Raw genomic sequence first — 23162 nt, 5'->3', positions numbered from 1 at the left:
CCTGTGGAATATTCTTAACAGGTGTTATTGAGCTTTTGTTGCCACTTTCCTGACCTTTCTGAAATGTATTGCTGGCAAGAAACAAAGTTCATCAGCGAAAATTCAATATTTTACCTTTGTCCTGTATTCAGTTGAATGTAGATTTTTAAAATGCTTTACACAGCTTCCCATTTTTTAAAAAAGTGTTTGATTTGTTATTAATCACATAAAAGTAACTTCTAAGTGTTTCCTCTGTCACACTCTACCAAACCACAGAAAAACATTGTTAACTAGCTGTAAATAACATTATTTTACAATCCAGAGGTTCATTTTCACAAATAGAATGTAGAATGATCACTTTTTAAAATACAAGTATTTGTCAGCAGGTGCAGTAGTGTTTACTGAAAGTAGGTGTACGTGTTCATCTTGCCATGATGTCACATATAAATAGAAGCAAATTACCACATTTTGATCCCCCACCTAAAAACCTGTCTTCTGCCTCATGTTGAGCCACAGCTGTGCACAGAGAGCAGCTGAGTCAGCTGCCCTGAAAAACACATACAAACTGCCTTTTGCTGGGTTGGATGACAAACACAGGAAAGGACAAAGGACAGATTTGTATCAGTATCCTGGCAGATTTATTTGATGTTACAGCAAATAAAAATCAATATCCAGCTGCCACAACAGGTACAGTTCTTCAGTGAGTCAGGTGATTGTTAGACCAGTAATATTAATACATAAATAGATTTAACAGTATTAACATTTATAAATAATACTATCATTTGTTCATTTTATATCCTTTTATTCAGAGTCAGGTGGAGTAAAATAAATACAAAACCCTTTGAGGGTATTTAGGGTGCATAAACAAACAACACCGTCAGGATTGTTACCCTCTGTTATGACTCATAACCAGAATCTAGGTCATGATTGTAGCTGACTCTTTCCCATTGGCTCTCTGTTATCTCTTTGCTGAGTTCAATTACATCAAGTCACCACCTTAATGAAATCTTTGCCGCCAGATCTCCAACCCTTGACTTTTAAAGATATTTTTGTCAGTGCACTTGTGGTTTGGTTTGTGTACAAAGGCTTCAATGCCAACCAGTAGATGTAGCATTGCTTTTCTCAAATGATAAGGTACTTTGGTATCACAGGAGTCTGGCCCAGTGTTGTTATGACTGTAGGTGGATAGGAAGCCCTCCTCATAGAGAATGGAATGTCTCCATTATACTCCAAATAACAAATGAACAGAGATCACCAAGTGGAAAAAACCAACCGGCAACAATCACAGAGTACACAGAATACAGAAAAACTACTGACAAGGAGTGTACAGAAGCAACAGTGCACAGTAACATACAGTACGTACAGAATATGTATATGCTCAATTTGCAAAGGCCTTACTTCTCTTGTGTAGACAGGACAACAAATGCTACCCCCTCTCTCTGACTCAGGCTGAGCTCAAAGGCCAAATGTTTGAGTTGAGTTTCGGAGAATTCAGTCATGGAGAGAGGAGGAAGAGAGGAGGACGGGTGGGAAGCAGTGAAGGAGAATGACACCCATGTGTGACTATCTGAAGGTAATATCTACCCTCCACTGGTTTAGCTACAAACACTTGGCCTTTTAAGATAATCAGAGGTTTCATTCGCCCATTTGGACAGGAGGTATGGTTGGATGGAGTCAACCACGCAGCAGTGTTGAGTGTGGTTTCAGGAAGAAGGATTCAGAGGAACGCTCTTCACAGGGTGAGCTCCTTCTGCACACCCCACAGGGTCTCAGCACTCTTCACCAGCTGCTTCTCCTCTCCGGCCTTCAGTGTCATGTGAATCACATCTGTCAGGCCACTATTTCCCAGAACACAAGGGATGCTCAGGAAGACCTCATCTTTCACTCCATGCATGCCCTGTAAGATGAAGGTCAGGGTTAGCTGGTTTTCAGAATATTTGAAGAAAGTGCAAAGAAATCAATACAATGATTTGACAAACAGGCACATGTGTGGATTTCTCCCAGTCTCTCACCTGGACCAGTGTGGACACGGGGTGCACTTTGTGCAGGTTCTTCATGATGCTCTCCACCAGGTCAGCCACAGACATACCGATGGCCCAGGAAGTGTAGCCCTTCAGCTTGATAACCTCGTAGGCTCTGCAGTGCACAAACAAGATTCATAAGAAAATATTAAAGTGAGAAGAGCATGTGGATTTGATGGACCAAAGAAGAAATCAAGCTGTCAGTCTGCTTTAGTATTTGGGATTGTGTTTGTCGACACTTTTTCATTTTCTTCTAATGTCCCTCATCCATCTTCTTTCCAGATGTTGTCATGCAGAGAATTCAGCTGTTTGTCACCATGACAGAAGCACAAAACTGATTGATGCCTTCATGAGTGTCTGGTATCTAATGCTGTTTCATGCTGATGTTTATAATTGTCACGTTCCAAATTCTGCAATGCTGATCTTCATGTATACAGAGTGATAAATAAATAAATCACGTTCATGTGAGTTAGTGGACTGATTTTAAGAAGGTAGTGCATCATAATAATATTCTCAAAATACCAGATTTTTAAACTTTGAAAAAATACTAGTATAAAAAACAATATTCAATATTTCAATATTTGAAACCACAGCAAATGAAAAAAATATCTCTGCACACAAAACAGGATTATTATTCATTAATCTAAATGAGAATTAATAAAAGTCTGTCTGTTTTTGCTGCATGCTTGCTTGCTGCATGAAGGGAACTGAGGAATGAGCACTTAGATCATTTTAGCTGCAACCATCACAGGTGTCAAAGTGTGTTTGTGTTCATTCCAGTTGGCTAAAAGAGGGCATGGTAATGGGAGTGGCCCATCGCAAAACCTCATAACTTCCAAATGGATTCACAGACTCACGCAGGCCTTAGTGGGAAGGTTGGTCATGAGGCAAATGACAACTGATTAACTGCTCGTGCCAACTGGCAAAAAGTGTGTGTCAGTGGGAGTGGCCTATAACATCAAGGCACACAACTTAAAAACAGATTCAGGTAACACAGCCAAACTCATGAACCGTTTGTTACACATGTGGGAGGCATCACTCGTCTCAGTAGAGTTCCCTTTTCATTGGTGTGAGTTGGCCACAGAGGTCAAGTGTGTGTGTGTATGTCTGAATACAAGCACACCTGCAGACATGCATATATGTAAGTCACAATAGCTGGTGGCAGCTATTAGGAATATGTGCTTGATTTTATTAGTTTTAGTACTTTTGATACTGTAATTAGTGGATACTGTATCATATTGATATATATTGATACTTTTAACAAAATTACACCTTAAAATCAAGTCCATTACTAAACCTGGATATACTATACACTACACTACTAGCACAAATTTGATTGATTTGAGTTTTGAAAAAGAATACATTAAAAATAACTCATACATTTAAAGTAAGGCCGCCTTCTCCTCTGGCCATGCAGGAGGAGAATGATGCACCTTTGCTGATGTTCTCTGTTCTCTGTTGAGACAACCATTGTGTACATGTACCCCTTATCTATGTTCATACCTGCAACCTTGACAAACATCTTTGATAAATCAGCTATTGTGTTGTACATGGCTGACCTCTCTAAACTCCTAGCGATTGCGAGATAAGTCAGGTTGACTGGCATTCAGTGGAATAATGGTGCAATATCAAAGTTTACCGGGCAAATGTTGCATCATTTAACTTTAAAAGGAATGACACAACTTCATCATACAAACTCAAACAGCACAAGTAAGAAATGTAGCAATACTGGTTAGGTAAGATTCTTAATAGATTCGTTAGACTGAATGTGCATTTCATTAATGGAGGCCTGGGAGTGTAAGTGAGGATCATGAGGCCTACTGTAAGGTGCAGTGTTACAGGGAGTAGCATAGCCATTGTGTTTATTCTGGCTGCCAGGCACTACTGAGCCCCTGACACTGTAGTGAACTGTGTGCCCGCCTCCGCTTGCCTTTTGGCACACAGCCCTGGTCGAATTCCTCTCCCGGGCTAGTCAGCTTCACTTCAATTGTGCCTGTTGGCACTTTTAGTCTCTATGTTAAATAGTCAACGGTGACTGGAGGCCATTAAGCTCAAAAGATCTGGTTCAGGAAAACATAATATTTATGTATTCCACAGTAATTGCTGGGCAGATGGCCTGTATACACATGGCTGATTGTTTTGCAGATAAATGTGGCTTGCAGGGTAGTTCAGGGAGATCATTCAACTCATTGGTGGATTACTGGAAAAGAATTTGTACTCACCCGTCAACCACCTTCTTATGAACTTCCTTCCAGTTCTCACTGTCACCCTCAGCTCCCATTTGTGGGTTCAAGGTCTGCAGAGACACTCCAGCAACATTCACACCGCTCCACACGGGCACTGTGAGAAACAGACGCACACATAATAGTGATAAGTTATCTTGAATACAAATTGCATACACAAAGGCAAACTATGCTATATTAAGCTACGGAGCTATATTAAAAGGTCATAGGTCGGTATAGTGGATGGCTGGTGGAGATTTTATTTTTAGTCTGAGCTGCATACCACTGGAGTCTCCGTGCTCTCCGATGATCCAGCCGTGGCAGCTGGAAGGGTGGAGGTGGAGCTTCTCTCCCATGAGGTGGCGGAAACGGGCAGAGTCCAGGTTGGTGCCAGAGCCAATGACGCGGTGACGGGGGAAGCCGCTCAGCTTCCAGGCCACATAGGTCAGGATGTCCACTGTAAGGGAAAGGATGAGGGACAACTCGTCAAAGGATGACCCTTTGAACTGCAGGGGTTAACACTGTATACATCACAGTTTAGACAGTTTTCTCCAGTCCCCCTCAACACTGTTTCTCACTGACACCCCCGCTGTGTCTAACCTGGGTTAGAAACCACCATCAGGATGCAGTTGGGGCTGTACTTGACAATGTTTGGGATGATGAACTTGAAGATGTTGACGTTGCGCTGCACGAGGTTAAGACGGCTCTCGCCCTCCTGCTGGCGGGCACCGGCAGTCACCACCACCACTTTGGAGTTAGCTGTCACACTGTAGTCTGACAAATTGAACAAAAGGTGAGATGTTCAGATGGAGCTACAGAAAATAAGTCTCAGTGTTCTTGAACAAAAACAAATTTTTAAAGTAAAAGTTTCTGGTTATTTATGTGCGGTGTCACCTTTATCAGCCACAATCTTGTGTGTCTTCAGGAAGAGGGATCCATGCTGCAGGTCCATGGCCTCACCCTTCAACTTGTCCTCCATGACATCAACCAGGGCCAGCTCATCACACAAGTCCTGATTATAGACATACATACAATGAGTCATTCTGACAATTCACTACACACTTTACATACTGCATTTTACAGCAATGTAATAGCAACTTAATTAATAACACCTTTCAAAACAAAGTTACAAAGAGTTTTACAAACAGGGCATACAGTTAAAATATTAAATCACATAACAATATAATAATTGGAAAAGCAACAAAAATATAATTTAAAAAAACATGTTTTTAATACAAGATTTTCCCAATACAAAAAAAGAAGACACTGAATTTATGAGTCTGATCCTCAGGCAGGGAGTTCATTAAACAAAGAGTCCTTTCAATATGTAGTTAAAGTTGCAGTGAAGCTGACCTCTGTGTTCATGCTGCTAAACCACCGTGATACAAAAAATGAGGAACACCATTCATCTCTGCCTTGACTCAGCAGAAGCATTGTTAGTTGTAAGATCAGTGACCTGGTTTCTTTTAGTCTGTTGTTGTCAGCTGGCACAGGTCCAGCTAATGTGTTGTGGACAGAACAGGACAATGTAAGGGAAATGAGATGTTTCCTCTACAGGTTTTTTATAATAAGGCAGGATGGAGGTTTTTATTCCAAACTAGTCACCGCATCTACTAATGTGCAAATCCTTATTACTCTACATCACTCCATTTGTAATGGAATAACAGTAGGGACACTCTGGGTTTGGTTACATTCATGTATTTCTAAGTTGATTCTTTTTAGATTTATCTAAGTTTGTACTTTTCAACATTTTATCTAAAGCATGGGTCTTCAACAGGAGGCCTGCAGCCCCTAGAGGGTCCTCAGAGTTATGGCATGTGGGGTCCACCAGCTTGTGATGATATTGCCTCTGAGGATAACGCACTGGATGGCCAGAGGGTAGTCATAACAATGAAGATGGGGTTCGCTAAATCATTGTTTGATCATTTTTTAAAGTTTATATGTATGTCTTAAAATACACAGTAACATGATTCCATCATATTATTAGCAAAGATAAACTGACATATCAACAAACATTTACACAACTTTGACAAAAGGCTTTCCATGAATTTTTGTGTAGTCAACTGAGCTAGATAACCAACTAAATCACTGCGTGGCTCTTCTCAACTAGTTAGCTGCTTATTATTGAAACAGATTGTATCATTATCCAAGGTGTTACAGACAAGCTTGTGAGCCACAATGGACCATTCTGAAACTTCACAAGAAAGACACTCTGACATAACCTCCACGTCAGAAACCAGCGGTGAAAGTGGAGAGGATGACCTGAAAATATTCAATGCATTATAACAGGGGGTGCCTACTCTGTCTGGGGGTCCATGGCCAGAAAAGTGTTGATCAAAAGTGCTTTATACCCACTCATAAGTACACTTCTGTTTCTTATACTAGACTAACAACAATTTACCTTTTAAACTGTCATCCGATCTACTTTGTCTTTTCCCATTTAAACACTCTTCCCTCATAAACACACACACACACATCACTCATCTATTTATCTTCACTTCACACCTCCCCTCTTTCTCTCCATCTTACCTTGAGCAGGACGCTGATGGCGGAGGCCATGCCCACCATGCCAACACCCACCACCGTGACTTTGTTCCTGCAGCCAATAGGCTCCTCCTTCATCACATGGCCGATCAGCTTCTCCTTGGTGGACATCTGTGAAAAGTCAAGACGGAGAGGCAAAGACATGTGAGTGACATAGGAGGAGAAAAGTGGGAGGATGCGATGGGAAAGAGGTGTTCAGAAAAAGTGGGTAAGCAGAGGGTGAAGAAGGAGCGTCAAAGTGGAAACAGAGAGGCAGGAAAGTAGTGCTGCATAATGTATGTGACAGTCTGAAGTCTTTTTTCTAAGAGTCCCACATGAGAGTGTACGTGACTGCTCTCCCACAATGACTGAGTCAAACTTGAATTTCCCTTTTCTCAGTTACAGAACTGAAAGTGCGCCCTTTTCATAACCCCAAGGTCTATCGTGTTTCCTTCCATAAATGGTTTCTGGACAGTAATCCCTGATTTACAGCGCCCCTCTGGGTATCCATAGCAACAACTGCCTGGGAAAGTACTGCAGCCTGTCTGCATGCAGTACAGGCCATCACCAGCCGACGTCACTCACTACTATTTATGTTTCCTGGTTGGGCAGCTATGACTGAGAGCATTTACATCACGGGCATGACTTGGCTGATGTGGAGACAAGCACGTAGTGGAGCACCCACAGCATTAATGCACTGTAATACCTTCTGAGAGGATATTTAAGGTATCTCCATGGCGAGTGTGCACACAATTGTAGGATATGTTAAGTGGCGCAGTCAAACCTAATATCCCTTTATCCAATTATCTCTCACTCTGAGGTGAGCTGAAAGCTTACTACATACCAGGACCTGACCCTGAGGTGAGCATCACAAGAGGACCCTTTGTCCACTTACAGTACAGGATTACTATAATGTTCAGCACTGGCCAGAGTTCCTTTCTTTACTGTTGAAATACACTGCATAAACCAGATAAATTACTACTGTAGCATGACTGAATCAATGTGGATTACAAGACGGATTATCCATCACTGAAAGAACTTAATGCGATGTAGTTGGAAAGAGAGATGAGGATGGATGATTTCTGTCAAGCTAGGACTTAAAGAAAGTAGCTGTTGCACACAAAGGGACAACTAAAACCAGGGCCAGACTGATATTAGATTTTTAGGGCCAATGCCGATAGGGAGAAGAAAAAAAAAATCTGATAATGATATATCAGCCTATGTTCTTTATTTATATATATAAAATCCAAACTATAAATATTAAAAAACTAATGTCTGGCCAATAATATTGGCTGACTGATATACTGCTCTGGCTCAAACATAAGATGCTTAATGTGTGCTTGTATTATCATATTTCCCAGCACATTATGACATTTATCTGATCACCAACAGATTAGTATGGTTTTACTGAGCTCTATGACGGGGTGTCAGGTATCACGGCTCAAGTTGAATATCTGGTCTTTCACATTACTGTTTTGCAGGTGACTGTGAATACATCTTATTTCTGCGCTCCTGTATTATTTCAGACTGTGTAATCAGACAAAACATCAGCCAATCCCAATTGTTATTTTCTTTCCAGAGCCGAACATGCTGGAGGTGTTGCATCGGCAGGAAAAACTAGATTCTGTTTCCAGTGTGTATTCATACAGTGTAGTCAGACAATTTCCTGATTGCTGGCAAAAGGCTGCAACTGACCTCACCCACAGCGCTGTGCCAAGTATGGCATCAGTTTAATTAATCAGAGTATGTAAGCTACACAGAGTGTTGGTAGATCAATATTCTGAATATCTGATCATAAAAATTAAAGTGCACCAGTGGTAACACATGTGCCAACTCTCACTAAGATCTACTTCCACAGGGGACAGCATGTGAATGCAGTGCATTTCCTGTGCTGGGTTCATGGCCAAGATGCTGTGTAGTTTATGGTCGCCATGAGTTGCAGAGGGCATGCGTGACCGCTTGTGTAACACTGCGTATGTTACATCAGGAGAAGGCATCAGATGCAATGAATGATAGAAACCCATTCAAACCACCAACACTTCAGGATTGTTGTATTAACCTATTTATATTAAAATACTCGCTATATTGAGTTTTTGATTCGCGTGGCAACGTGATATAATTTTCAGGGTTTTATTTATTTATTTATTGATTTATTTAATTGATAACATCATACTAAAAACCCATTCATTCAACTGATAGGCGCGTTATTGCAACAAGTGGGAAACTTACAGGCCTACATCATCTTGCTTATACTACTGTTTCACAATGATTTAACGAAATCCTTCATTATGATCGCATCTTAACAGAGAGCAACCTGTAAAATACTGAAGCCGATGCCAGCCTCATTCACAACCAATCACCACTATCGATACTGACGGCGACACGCCCCTCTCTGTATCCTAAAATGCGCATCAGGTTGCTGAAGTTAAATCGATGTAGGGGCAAAATGACTGAGGGCAAATGATAATTTCCGGGAGGTTACAGTGGATACAGAGTCTGATGTTCTAGTCAGGTCTGGTTCTCTTACCTTGAGTGTTGAGTTAAAAAGGTGGAAACCCGAGCTGGAATGTGTTTGCTCCTCCTGAGTGCAGCTCTTCCGCAGAAGTGGTGCTGCGGAGAGGCAGGCTCTCCGTATTTAAAGACTGCCCCTCTACGGACGTTGCGTACGTGTATACTAATGAGCTCGGGTGGGTCTGCGCGTGTTGCATGTCACGTCCGAGGCAGGATGCGGCAGAGGAGGGAGCGCATCCGGAGTATCACCACTTTTTAATATTCAGAGGTAGACTACAGGTAAAGAACACATCTGTCTCCTGCTCGAGGACCATTGTGTTGTCACGTCTCTGTCACAGAGCTTCATAAACACACACACGCGACGGCTAAGTAACGAATTACGTCACAGGAGAAGTGCGCCTTCACTGGTCGACCGACGGGCACGAAGCAGTACGTTAGTTCAAGGAAGGTGGAAAAGATGAGCAACATTTTCGCAGGAAAATCTTTGCTTTTCTGTCTTCCGCTATTCTACCATATATAGTTACAGTAAAAGACCCGGATTTATAATGTCTCTGTATTCACACCAGTGTTCACACCAGGATCCCTAAAGTGACACAAATTAGACCTCACACCCCAATTTGATAAAACTGTTGCTTTTAGACATTTTTTACAGGAAGATTATAGGGTTATTTCTGGTTTCATATCTGTTAGTTTTCCGTTCTTAGTTGTACTTAAATTATTGTATAATAATTTATTCTAAAGCATCTGGACTACACTTAGTTTAGTTATAGATAGCGTTAAGGCTAAATTATAGTTTTTATATATATTGCAGTGGTGGTAATTTCCTTGCTGTGGTGGTACATCACTGCTATATAAATGCAGAGGAAACTGTTTAATGAAACCCATGACCACATGTTCAGAGGTTCTGTCTCTGTTATTTATAGATGGAATTAAAGTTAAAATAAATGATTGCCCTTTTTGCTAAGGACCCTTTTGAACCCCCTCTAGGCCCACCATGTGAGAGCCACTGGCTTACACAATAGTGTGATGAGTAGTGAAATACCCACGTGTAGTGGTCTTACATGAAACATGAGTCTTAAATGACTCATGTAGGTGCAACTTCAAGTTAATGTGCCTATGTGTAATAGGCGATCTGATATATCATTGTTCCACTTAGCCAATTTACACTAAACAACAACAGACAAAAGACAAACACAGACAGATCTATCAATACCAATAATGGACAAATATTCGACTTAAATCTTTGACATCTGATGAACATACTTGAAGAAATGATTGCACATTCACCTACACATGTTGGAAGTGTGGGGATTTACTGGCATAAACACACATGGGAAGCCCCAGCCATACTCTTTCATTGTCACTGTGTTATTTTATTGTTCCCCTTCTGTAGGTATTTGTGTTGGTATGTAACTAAAATACGGTCTTCCCTTTTTCCATGTGTTGAAAAAAAAAAAAAGTTCAAGTAAAAAAGGGAAAGTCCCATTACAGTGAGTTGACAGTGATCATTTTTTTTTAATCTGGAGAGAAATGACCTAAATCAAACAATAATGGGGAAAACATATGTGTCCTACTACATTTGGCTGTTGATATAAGACTTTGATGCTATGTTCTAGTTTTGGGGTAGACATAATGTAATGGAAACTATAAGCCAGTGGCCATGGGGTTCATTATGTCATCATTCTACCAGAGCAAAAGCACTTTAGTGCCACCTCCTGTCTTGTTTAAGTTATGACAACACAGCCCAGTTACTGAACCCACAGCAATGTAACAAGCCCTTTGTGTGACCTATCTGAGCAGTTTCTTCAGTCTGACAGAGCTGATTGCACTGACAAAAGACATAGGAGTTTCATATTTGTTACAACATAGCATTTCCTCTTTTTCATTACTCTGAATCAACCATTCAGCCTTCTCCGGGTACAAAGCTTCGTGCTTTCAGACTATCAAGCTACAGATATACTGTAGGCTACGTGGAGTTATGTGATTTTTTTTTTTTTTTAATGTTCTTGCTGAGTTGTCCACCACTTGGAAAAAAACACAGATAGGAATCTTTGCACTTGAGCAACATGAGGAAGGCTGCTGAATGTTAGGTTATGATTCACAATATGCATACACCAACAGGAGTGGACAAAAAAGGTAGCGACCCCACAATAGTTAAATCAGCTCTCTGATCATTTTATTATCAATGATATTTTAATTGATTTAAAAATTTTAAATCATTGCCAGTAACCATTTTGGCCACAGGTGAAAAGTGTAAAAATACAGATTTCAGGTTCTTTAATAATCAGATGTTGAAATGAAACAGTTTGCTGTTGATGTTTTTGCTTGTAAATAATTTAAGAAGCAAAACGAAGCAGATTAGCATTTCAGTCATGCAATTATGTGCTCAGTCTAGAGCAAACCACAGGTGTGGAGTAGAAAACAGTCTTCAGTTTCAAATGTAGCTCTTTTATTGAATACACATTAATGCAATAGATTAAATTTCAATGTTTTAGTACATTTTAGCATGAACTCATTCTCTTTATTTTGTCCTCTTTCACAGACGTGTCAGTTTGCAGTTTGATAGAACATTGCAGCAGGCAGATATTTACTGACATGTTTGAACCCAGGACTTCTAGATATATATAATTTTCATCCTTCTGCTCTATTATTAGTATTAAAGTGTCAATCATGAAAGACAGTTTTCATTTTTGTGTGTGTGTGTGACTTATATAGCCCATGCAATTCACTCTTAGAACTAAATGCCCTGTAATGACAACATTATGATGAATATTCTTTGATGGAGTCCAGATATGGTGACAGAAACAATGTATTTTAAAGTAAGCTGTTGTCATTTACAGTGAGTGGCTTAGTCTAATTAGTGTGTTGCCTGCGATCCTAACATACAATAATAACAATTTATGAGCCCTCCAACTACAATCCCTGCTTTATTTATATGTGATGATTTCTCATTATGTCATGTAGTCTCCTTGCACCCTCATACACATTTTTGTGTTTTTGAGTTTTGTTTTTATGACTGTTTTGGCTGTGTTCATACAAATGGCATAAAATTTCACAAGGCTGTGTCTTTTTTGGTCAATTTTTGAAATTCACCATCAGCTTTTATAATAGGTCTAAAAAACATTGCGTCAGAAATTTACTCCCTTTCAGCTCCCTCGACACATTTTTGTGCTCATTGACTTCCATTAAAACCGCAATTCTTCCCCTTAAAAAAAATCTTAAAAAGTGATTTCTTTCAATTTTTTTTTCTGACCAGTGTGAAAGAGGATTAAAAACGCAAAAAAATTATTTACTACTAGATGACACCATTTTCCCATATTTGCCACTGGTTTCCATTACAGCCCTGTTTCAACCCTTGAGTTGAATTGATTCTGCGAGCTCCTGCAGAACAGCTGAAATAATAAATTCAACTTAAGTGGTCTCTATCTGTTGCCAGTGATGTCAGCATCTAGTGTATATGTATGTTTAACAAATTAGTTTGTGTGTGTATCCAAAGTACAGACACTAAAATCCATATGGACAAAAATAGCTCACTGTAAACCCATATGTGAAATGTAACCTGAGCTTGAGTTTGACTTTTGCTTTGAAGACAAGTTCAACCCAAGTTCATCTAAGTTCAGAGTCCTGTGATTGGTCAAGCAATAAAAACATTGCATTTTGCAGCAGCACATTTACATACACACACCCACGCACACACACACACACACACAAACACATACACACACCTTCATGTAACAACAGCATCATGCATCAAAGATGCAGAAGTGTGGGAAAAGTAAAATAAAGTCTGATTTGTTTAGATTTTGAGAATAGTGACTTTGTGCAGGTGCTCTCATAGAAAAACTAAGTAGGTGAAGGTGTGGTAGATGTAGGTAAGTAGGTGTAGGTGTAGGTAAGTACGTAAGTAGCCAGCAGTCGTGGATGACCAAAAGCGCAAATGCCAGCTGATCAAGGATTACAGCCTCTGGAAGGGAGGGGTCGACACCCTGGATCGGGTATTTATTTATTTATTTATGTGGTTGTCTGTGATAAATTTAGTGTTTTTATATTCAGTAGTCTATTTCTTGCATTTATATAAAGATTGAATGATATATTTGTGTAAGCTGAGGAGAAAGGTGAAAACTTTTAAGTGTAATAAGAGTTATAAAAAACAATGGTCATTTTACATGGACTATATACTCTAAATCTAATACTGCACAAAAAAAATAAATATGAATCAAAATAAATATTGTTGCTAATTGCTGATATATACAGTAATAATCCACCATAAAAAAAAATCCACTTTGCATTTAGTATATTGATTTTAATTCATAGGGCGGCACGGTGGTGCAGTGGTTAGCACTGCTGCCTCACAGCAAGAAGGTCCTGAGTTTGAATCCCCCGGCTTGCTGGGGCGGGACCTTTCTGTGCAGAGTTTGCATGTTCTCCCCGTGTCTGCGTGGGTTCTCCCCGGGTTCTCCGGCTTCCTCCCACAGTCCAAAGACATGCATGCTAGGTTAATTGGTGACTCTAAATTGCCTGTAGGTGTGAATGTGAGTGTGAGTGGTTGTCTGTCTCTATGTGTCAGTCCTGTGATGAACTGGCGACTTGTCCAGGGTGAACCCTGTCTCTCACCCAGTGTCACCTGGGATAGACTCCAGCAGCCCGTGACCCTTTGGGAATAAGCGGTTACAGAAAATGGATGGATAGATGGATTTTAATTCATTTATTGTATTTTTTTTTTTTTTTTCGTTTTAAAAAACAGTCGCATCTTGTAAACAAACTGGAATTTAAAGGGTTAAAATCCTGAAAATGATGATTAAAATTATTTTATGAATAAGACTGTAGTTGGAAATCTATTGGAAATATATTTATATTCATATGAATATACACAAAAATGTGTATGAAGGAGCTTAACGGGAAAATTTATAAATCTGACCCTGCACAAAAAAATACAAATGCATCTAAGTCAATGTTGTTGTTAATTATTGACATATACTAGACTGTAATAAACCCCCCTCAAAAAATCCACTTTGCATTTACTATATTAATTTTAATTCATTTATTGTGTTTTTTTCATTTTAAAAAACAGTGGCATCTTGTACACAAACCGGCATTTAAAGGGTTAAAATCCTAAAAATGATGATGGAAATGATTTTTATGCTTAAAATTTGAGTCAGAAAAAAGAAATAGCAAAAGAAATTTGGGAAAAATACATGCTTAATATGTTTATTTTTGTATTTATTTGGATATACACAAAAATGTGTATGAGGGAGCTTAAGGGGAGTTTTTTTGAGGGTGCACCAAGTGTTAATAAAAACCCTGTATTATGTTTTAGCAATTCACATAAGGTACAATATACATTTTAAGAAACTCGTTTTACATTGAAGTGCTAAGCCCTTATAAGGTAGTTCAGACATGATCGTGTCAACACACACTTTTGAAATTACTTCCATTTTTGACTGAAATGACATGGAGGAAACTCAGGATTGGTGATGACTGGATCAGAGTAACAATGAAAATATGGCCATTAGTTTGAAAAGAATTAAAGCTGTCAATCTCCATTTGCAGGGCCACTAAAATAGCAAGAAACTGTGGAAGATGAACAAATTTGATGAATAATCAATGTACTAATTTTGTGAGTCTCTGTATGTAAGTTGTGAAATAGGAAGGTGACTGTAAGCCTGAGTGAAAAATCAATCAATCAAATCAGTGGAACAGTATACTCAGGAAGACTAGTGTGCCTACACATTGTTAAAGGAATGATTGAATCGACACTGTTACAGAATCAGCAACTGTTGTTTTTGTATATAAGGCAAGACGCTTTGTAAGACCTTCAGAGAACACTGTGCTAGAGTCTTCTCTCCATGCTGCATGAAGTAAAGAGATCTGATTCATCACACCGTCTTGGTAATTCTTCAGAGAACTAGCAACTCTCACTCTTTAGACAAAGAATTTTTTCCACAAAACCCAGATTTTATTTTACCATCCATGATGGATGCAGGTTGTAACAACTGGACAGACAGGGGGTTAATATTTATTGCACAATTAATCAATCTGCCAGCCCAAGATTTTCACAAATTCCTGTAAGACATTTCCTTAAGAAACATAAGGAATGGGATCATATTTGTAATTGTCCATCCAAATTAAAGGAACTGTTAATGTTAAAATTTACAGGGGAAGAGACAAGATAGAAATAGAAATATATATATATAAAGCACTACAACATGAATCTAATGATAACAATATGGATGTCAAAGCAAAATAGGAATTTGAAGCAAACATTATAATAAAAGATTAAAAATGGGAGGGAACATTTAAAGCTGGACATTAACCAAAAGTCCATCATGGAGGGAATTTGATTGAAAGGTGAAAAGACATTTTTTAACAGTCTGTCACTTCAGGATACAGTAGTACATTGGCTCTATGTTGGAGGGGCTGTGGATCAGTGTAGGACTTCACAAATCTATTCTGTGACTGCCCAGAACTCCTGGATTTTTGGAAGAGTGCTCAAAGAGTTTAAACAAAGAGAGATTGAAGAGATTACATTTTGGGCATTAACTGTATTCTAGATCCAGCTCTTTTCCTGATAATATGAGAGATAGGGATTTGATTTCTCTATTGAGAACTCTGCTCTTAAAAGCAAAGAAAATGACAAGAGTTTCCTGGTTGAAGCAACATTTCATTCGTCATTCATTTTTATTTTTATTTGATTTTTATTACAGGTAAGAAAAAGCCAGAAACTATGTGAATACTGTAATTATTGTATTGCTAAGTCAAGGGTGCTACAGGCTTATGAACCCAGAATGTTATTAGCCTCAATGTAGAAGAATAATGTCATGGCAGTGTGGAACGGACATAAAAAAGAATTTGAGCTTAAAACAAGTGTATATGCATCTCCAAGTTGTATGTTTTTTGTATTATATGTGTGAATAATAAATGAGTTCTAAAAAAAAGAAGCAGTTGTCGATCGCTTGTGGATCCTAGCAGCTGGTTAAGATGAGTGAGAAGTCAGCTGTCAGTGGTTGTCTAAAACAGAGCAGTCAAAAAATGGAATTACTGCCTCACACCTGTACGACTCCACCAACCAACTCCATTTCTGTCCAGAATCATACGATGTATGTGGTGAAGACTGTAGTGAAGGAATTTAATATTAAACTCTGTAATGATCTGAAACTTTGAAGGAATTTCATAGAAGTTATTAAGTGTACTTTTTTTCAAAATGGAAGTAATCACTATAGAAGTAGGATGCCAGTGAATGTTTTACATTGAGAAACACACTGTCTTCACTCAGAGACTATTTTTACAGAGTCAAAGGTCAAAGGTCAAGCTCACAGTCTGCCATTTCAGGAGACGCTTTCGAGCTGCCATGCAGCAGTGAAGGGGCCCACCTGCCATGGCCACTGCCTTCGATCTGTGGTGCAGCGGCAAAGGGGCTGCCCACCACGGCCGCCGCCTTGGGAGGCGCTTGCCTGCCTGATTGCCCGTCTGCCTGTCAAATGCGGCGCTAAGGTCCAGTAACACTGCACCTGTCATCTTAGAGTTATTCATCCCCTTTAACCTGTCATCTGTCATTTGTGTGAGGGTGGAAGAAGTGGGATAATTATGTCTATAAGCATGTTGAAATCTTGTGTTTTTAAACCATTACATCAAAGTAATTTTTTATTTGCTAGTGGACTATTCTCTCCATCAGTTTACTGAGTGCTGGGAGAATAGCGATGGGTCTGTTGTTCTGATTAACAATAAGCCGTGTAATATATAGCTAATTATTTACAGCTTTTCTCAATAGCTTTGGCTCTTTTTTTGAAAGTCTTAACAGTCTGTAAATCAGGGACATCCAGTTTGCTATTCCTGAGGTCCACTTTTGCAAAAAAACAGGAGGCCAGGAGCCAGCTTCTAAACAAACCTAAATAATAATGTTATTTATCAGATAAAATGAATAAACATTAAAAGGCCCATAACTCATCTTTCTTTGAAATTCTTTGGGCTTGTGTCACAGACAAGGCTTAAGCCTAGTCCCAGACTAAAACAGCTGTTTAAACCATCTTGCCCAGATTTATCTTACAATAGTCATAGAGTTAACTTGTTCAGGATCAAACTAAACTGATTGCAAGAGGGAGGATTAGAGCTGGTCTAGGACTTAACTGAAACATAATTTAATTCTTCAAAGTGGCTTGTCTAGCTTGTGTTCACTGCTGTTTGTGAGTGAACATGGACTATTTGGAAAATCTCAAGTAAGGGCGGCCAAACTTTTTCCCTTGAGGGGCCAAAACTGAAACTTGATAGTGGGACAGGGGCCAAAAACACACACCTAATGTGTTGCATAGCAAAGATGCAAAATGGTGCCAAGATCCAAAGTTCCCTTAACAGACTGCCTTCCTGCACGAAGCATCACACTAAAGTGCCATATAAATGTTCTGGTCACATTTGAAAGAGTTTAGCATTTTACACCAGCATGCATTTACTGAAATGTTGGAATGATTCATAAACATAAACAGACTATGTATAACTATATTCCTCAGCTATAAACTTCATTGTGTTAATTGTGTGACATTACATTCAAAACAATGGGATGACCTGAAAACATAATGCCCGTGGCCATAAAAATATAAAAGCATAAAAGTCATACCACTCACAAAACCCTGTTGTGCTTAGCTTGGTATATCCTTTAAGAACAACGAGGTCTGAGCCAAGATGCCAAATATAATAACAAGTTTGATGATTGAACTCAGTTTTCTTCATGTTTCTTTTTTTTCTTTTTAATGGATATTGGGTCTGATCAATAAGATTCCTGTAGAAGACATCAGCTCAGAATCAAAAATAAGAGAATTCCAGTTACAGTTATGATACAGTGGATGTCACCGTAGACGACTCTGTATGCTTCGTAGGATTCTCTCTCTGTTTGTTGAGAAGGAGCAGTACCTTTTCACCTCAGCAGAACCTTTCAACAAAAAAATCAAACAAAAAAAAAAAAGAAAGAAAGAAAGAAAAGATTTTTAGGTTCGTAAATTTCTGGACGTACAATATTTTTTCTTCTGCTGTCTGAAGTTAAGAAGGTTGAGAATTTTCATTAACATCAATTTTGTCTATGTTATTGGTTAAAAATGATCATGAACAACCTATGTTAATATAAGTGTTTCTAGCTGGCATACAGGATTTTATCTTTGCTGGAAGGCTGGGTATAACACAGTGTTACAATTGCCCCTGAGCTACATCGCCCAGTTAACTATTAAATAGTTAATATTTCAACTGTTTATTGCCTAGATTTTTGCTTTTATTTTTTGAAATACAGTTTTAATGTTCTTTTAGAATTGTATTCAATGTATTTCTATGATCCTGCACAGCACTTTGACTTGCTGTATGTCTGAATGGTGCTATGTAAATAAACTTTCCTTGCCTTTCCCTGAGCAGAACCACGAGCTCACTACAAGCAGCTCACCAGCAGGAGGCGCCATCATAAAGGCAGTAGGTTAACCTGCAGGCTCCTCTCCACACTGATGACATGGACTTGAATCCTAATTTATTTGAGCATTAGTTTCTACTCAGAAAACATGAAGCATTACCTGATAGTAAAGGTTGTCGGCACTCTTTAGAGTGAAGATCTCATCCCTTAGTGCTAAAACCACAAAGACGAATCTGTCTCAACATCTTTCTATCCAGCCTTTGGTCACAACATGACTGAAATGAAATGATTTAGTTAGTAATTTATAATGATGTGATCAATTTAAATGGAAAGTTTTTAGGTCATGGAATATTTAATGCCAAATTAATCTATGACATGTACAGTATATACATATACTCTGGGTAAAAATCAGGTGTTCACCCACTGACCCATCATCCACAGACGTGGTTGCTAATTCAACAGGAGCCTTTTAGGATATATAAATATTAATTTTTCCCATGAAATATACCAGCATTTTAATGTGCAATTAAAAGTCTGTAACATAATATGCTACTTAATTATATAATCATATAAATTCTCTTAAAATGCTGGATAAATTAAGACTTGTGTTGCTGTGTCTTGCTGTACAATTAACAGTCTGTAATATTAAATACTATTTTATTCCATGTAAATGTAAATTCTCTTAAAATTCCGTTTACATAAAGGGATGTGACATGTAATATAACAGTGTTTAAATGTGCAGGTAACAGTTTGTAATATAAAATACTATCATGTGAATTAATTTAAAATGGCATAAAAAATTAAAGTTTGTGCCATGAAATATTTTATTTTTCATTGTTAAATTATCAGTGAAATTATTTCACTCACAGTATACGTATGAAAAAAGGTTTTGCCATTTAACAAAGTGTCTCTGTTTATCCACGTAGATCCCCAGGCCAGTTGTCCTCAAATAGCAGTCCCAGCTCTGTCACAGATCTATCACACGGGCCCTGACTTGAAAAACAATGAAAACTTCACTGAAATGTGTTTAGGCTCTTCAGTGTGTGACTCTGGCCGCGTAAAGCACCGCTGGAGACGGATGAAGTTTCATTAGATGCGTTTGAAATCATTGTTCGCCTCCCATTGTTTAATGTTCTCTGTTTGCCTGCAGCGATGTACTCCAAACTTTCCCAAACTTCCTCTTGTCCTTGCTACTGAATTACCCGTCTTTGTCTCCATCCTCCACCGCCTCTTTCAATAGTCCCTGGAGCGTGTGCCAATTCAATCACTGCTCGCCCCCCAGTGGAATAAAGAAACATCAGTTTGTCATGTTAGCCTCCCCTCTCACACCACAGGGTCAGTTGCCAACACGCTGTTATTGCACAGGGCATTGGGACCGAGGTGTGTCTGCTGTGGGTGATATCCTACCTGTCTCAGCCTGCCTCGTAATAGAGAAGAATCTAATCACCCCATCCTCCTCCATCCTCTGTTTAGAAATAGAACTGAGGCCGAGGAACAAGGCCACATCAATCATAAAAGGATTCTCCTGGGAGAAAGATCACTCACACTACTCTGTCAGAACAACATCCAGCCCACTGACGTTACCTTACTTTACCTCAGATGGACACATCCTGAGCCACAAACATATTAGTCCCACAATCCTCTCTGATTTTTTCTTTTTTACCCCCTACTAATTTGTCCTTCCCTGTCTTTCAACATGAATCAAACACTCTTATTCCTCTTTCCCTTTTATCCTGCAGTCACTTCTCACCTTCCTTTCTTCATATCTTTCTCCCCACCTTCCTTCGCGACTCCCAGCCCTCCCTCTCCTTTCTTTTTTCCTGGCTTCCAGTTTCGCTTCATGCACACCTTCTGTCTACGATTGATAACATCCCTGATGGAGCTCCTTTATTAGCCACCCACGGGCAGATTAACCAGAGCAATAATACACCAATCAACAGCAATTATGCACTGATAAGCCCAGGGAGAGCTCCGCTGGGTGCGGGGAAAGGATATAGCAGTTGTAGAGTGATTGGGTGTGTTTTAGTGCAGAATTAAAGGTCGTGTGTCTGTGCATACATTTACGTGTGTTATACAAGTATATTTAATTGAGTGTACTTTGTTTTTTTGCCCGCAGTCTTAATCCCTTCATAGGGCATATTATTATAATCAGATGTGAAATCTATCCTAGTCCCCTGGTTTTTATCAAGTGTTAATTGAAGCCATGGTCAGACAGGCTGTATCCTCATCTGTGTAGTCTCAAAGTTATGATTCAAAGTATGAGCATGAGTGCAACTGAATAAATAGAGGTTTTGAAACAATATGGCGTATCATTACTCTCTGAGTGCACCATAATGGTTAAAGACATCTCTTCTCCCATCATTACAGCATATTAAAACACTTCAGTTACAATGTTGGCGCTTGTTAGTTTTTGGACTTTGCTGCCTGAACAGCAGCCTGGCATTGTTATGGAGTAGCTAAATGATGATGAAAACGAGTGGAGGGGTAGATATGAGTTTCCTGCCTGCAGGCATCCACACACCAGCCAAGTCTGATTTCAAGAACAGCTGTGTGGATTTAACCTCCCCCTCCCCCTCTGGTTTTTTGCGCACACAAACACACATTTACACACATGAAGCTACACACCCGCATGTGCATGAGCGAATTTGCTTGTACGCACATAGAAACACACAAGCAGGAGCTGCTTTTTAATGGCACACTTTTTTTTTTTACAAAAGGATTCTCTGTGGAACCCTCTGGATGGGGTCTCCACAAAACTCTTGGAATATAAATGGTTCTCAGTAGAACCCTGCAGGTGGGTTCTTGGTTTCTCCTCTATAAGATGAAAAGGTTAGTAGGTTAGCACTGGATAAGCTGGATAAGCCCCTTTACAAAAGGTTCTACCAGGAGCCAAAAACGGTTCTCGTATGGGCACAAGCAAAAGAACCTTTAATGGTTCTAGTAAGCACCTTTATTTCTAAGAATGCATACCAAAGACCCTGGAAGCTATTAACTGCTGTGTGACTGTGAAGCTCAACAATCTTTCACTTTGCTTTATACCAGCCAGCCTGCCAAACTGTGTGCATCAGATCCCCCCAGCTGGTTTCAGAAACAATGATCCAACTCTTGTATCAAAGTGGACCTCTAATTATACTTTCATTTTGCTTATTTCATTTGGATCTTTTAAGATTCAAGGACAGCGTGGCAGAGTTTGATTGATTCTTGCGATTTCAGTGTCAAAAGGCTGCAGTGTAATTCTGGAAATTGGCACAGAGAAGCTCTCAGACACTGTAGGATCTTCCTTTTTTCACCTCAGTTTCAGTCTCCTCCTGCAACCTTGAGGTGACTCATCCCCATGACCTCCAAAAGTTAATCCTAGAGCAGAAAATGAAGCAGACATTTACCATTTCTTCGAGCATGAAATTAAATACATTTCCTTTGGCTGTCCCGGCTCTAATTATTTCAGAGGATTTATGACAGTGGTGGCTGTTATTTGTTTAAGGACAGTGTATACAGTGTGTTGTACACTGCGGCAGGTAGCCTCACATTCTTCTGCATGTTACTGGAGAGGCTGTCTCCCAGTCCAGTGACCTTAACACCTGTGATTGATATGGGAGGGGGCATGCGTGTGTGCAGACATGGCCTACCCATGGTGTGTGTGTGCGTGTGTGTGTGTGTGTTTCCGTGCATGAAGGGGTAAGGTTAATTGAAGTTGTTAGAGTGAAAATGATTCCCTCAGGGGGGGACATTGCAGGTGGAGGTGGTGGGTGGGTTCAGCAGTGGGTGACGGAGAGAGAGCGAGGGATGAGATGGAGAGGTATAGCGAAGGGGAGTGGGTGGGGGTCAAAGGGATTGCTCCTCGCCCCCAGCGTTCAGAGGCAGTGATACATGAGGATGGAGAGATGAAATGATTCATCTAAAGGTCAGGTGTGTCTGTCCCCCGCTCCACCCGACCCCCTCACCCATCGCTGTTCTTTGATCCCCCTTGTCTTTCTCTGCTTGTTTTCCTTTAGCTAAATGTGCGCAAATTGACCATTTTTCACAGCATGTCCTATTAATTTACACAATAACCTTTACTAAACTGACCCGCCTCCTCTTCCTGTCTCACACATCTCCTCTCTGTCTCCTGTTCTGTCTGTCTGTCTGTCCCCTCCTGTGGCCTTTCCCCTCTCCTCCCGTACTAGCCTTCATTTCACAGATGACAGGTTGGCTGACTGTAATCCAACAGATGCTGGGGCGGGGAGGCCTGACCAACTGTTTTAACTCCAATCAGCTTTTATTGCTCTCCGGAGGAACCCCACACAACCCCCTGCCAGCCTGACATTTCACAGAGCAGGACAGAGCAGGAGAGAAAATGGCACATATATACACTCTGAGAAATAAAGATGCTAACTAGAACCATGAAGGATTCTTCGGCTTGCCCCAAAGGAGAACCCTTTTTGGATCCTGGTAGAACCTTTTACAAAGGTTTCACTTGGAACCCTTTCTTCTAAAAAAGGGTTCTTCAGGAGGAAATGGTTCTGGGTAGAATCTCAGCCATTCAGG

At 39.8% G+C, this 23162-nt stretch overlaps 1 protein-coding gene across 1 annotated transcript; it reads right to left on the bottom strand.

Moving 5' to 3' along the window:
• Nucleotides 1-594: 594 nt before the first annotated feature.
• ldha (lactate dehydrogenase A4) lies at nt 595-9430 on the bottom strand. Its single transcript, XM_084734832.1, has 8 exons — nt 9273-9430; nt 6752-6877; nt 5117-5234; nt 4823-4996; nt 4506-4679; nt 4223-4340; nt 1992-2115; nt 595-1876 (listed from the first exon to the last, which is right to left on the bottom strand). Exons 2-8 carry the CDS (start codon nt 6875-6877, stop codon nt 1712-1714), a joined length of 999 nt encoding a protein of 332 aa, XP_084590958.1. The 5' UTR covers nt 9273-9430; the 3' UTR covers nt 595-1711.
• Between the last annotated feature and the right edge of the window lie 13732 nt (nt 9431-23162).

The sequence above is a fragment of the Lutjanus erythropterus genome, chromosome 13 (genome assembly GCF_056507025.1).
Source record: "Lutjanus erythropterus isolate fLutEry1 chromosome 13, fLutEry1.hap2, whole genome shotgun sequence".
Lineage (NCBI taxonomy): Eukaryota > Metazoa > Chordata > Actinopteri > Lutjaniformes > Lutjanidae > Lutjanus > Lutjanus erythropterus.
This window is presented reverse-complemented; position numbering and strand designations above follow the sequence as displayed.

Coding starts and splice junctions, on each gene's coding strand:
- ldha (XM_084734832.1), bottom strand. CDS start 6,877: ATGTCCACCAAGGAGAAGCTGATCGGCCATGTGATGAAGGAGGAGCCT. Junction 5,235..6,751: donor CCATCAGCGTCCTGCTCAAG/GTAAGATGGAGA, acceptor GTCTATAATCAG/GACTTGTGTGATGAGCTGGC. Junction 2,116..4,222: donor CATAAGAAGGTGGTTGACGG/GTGAGTACAAAT, acceptor TGTGCACTGCAG/AGCCTACGAGGTTATCAAGC.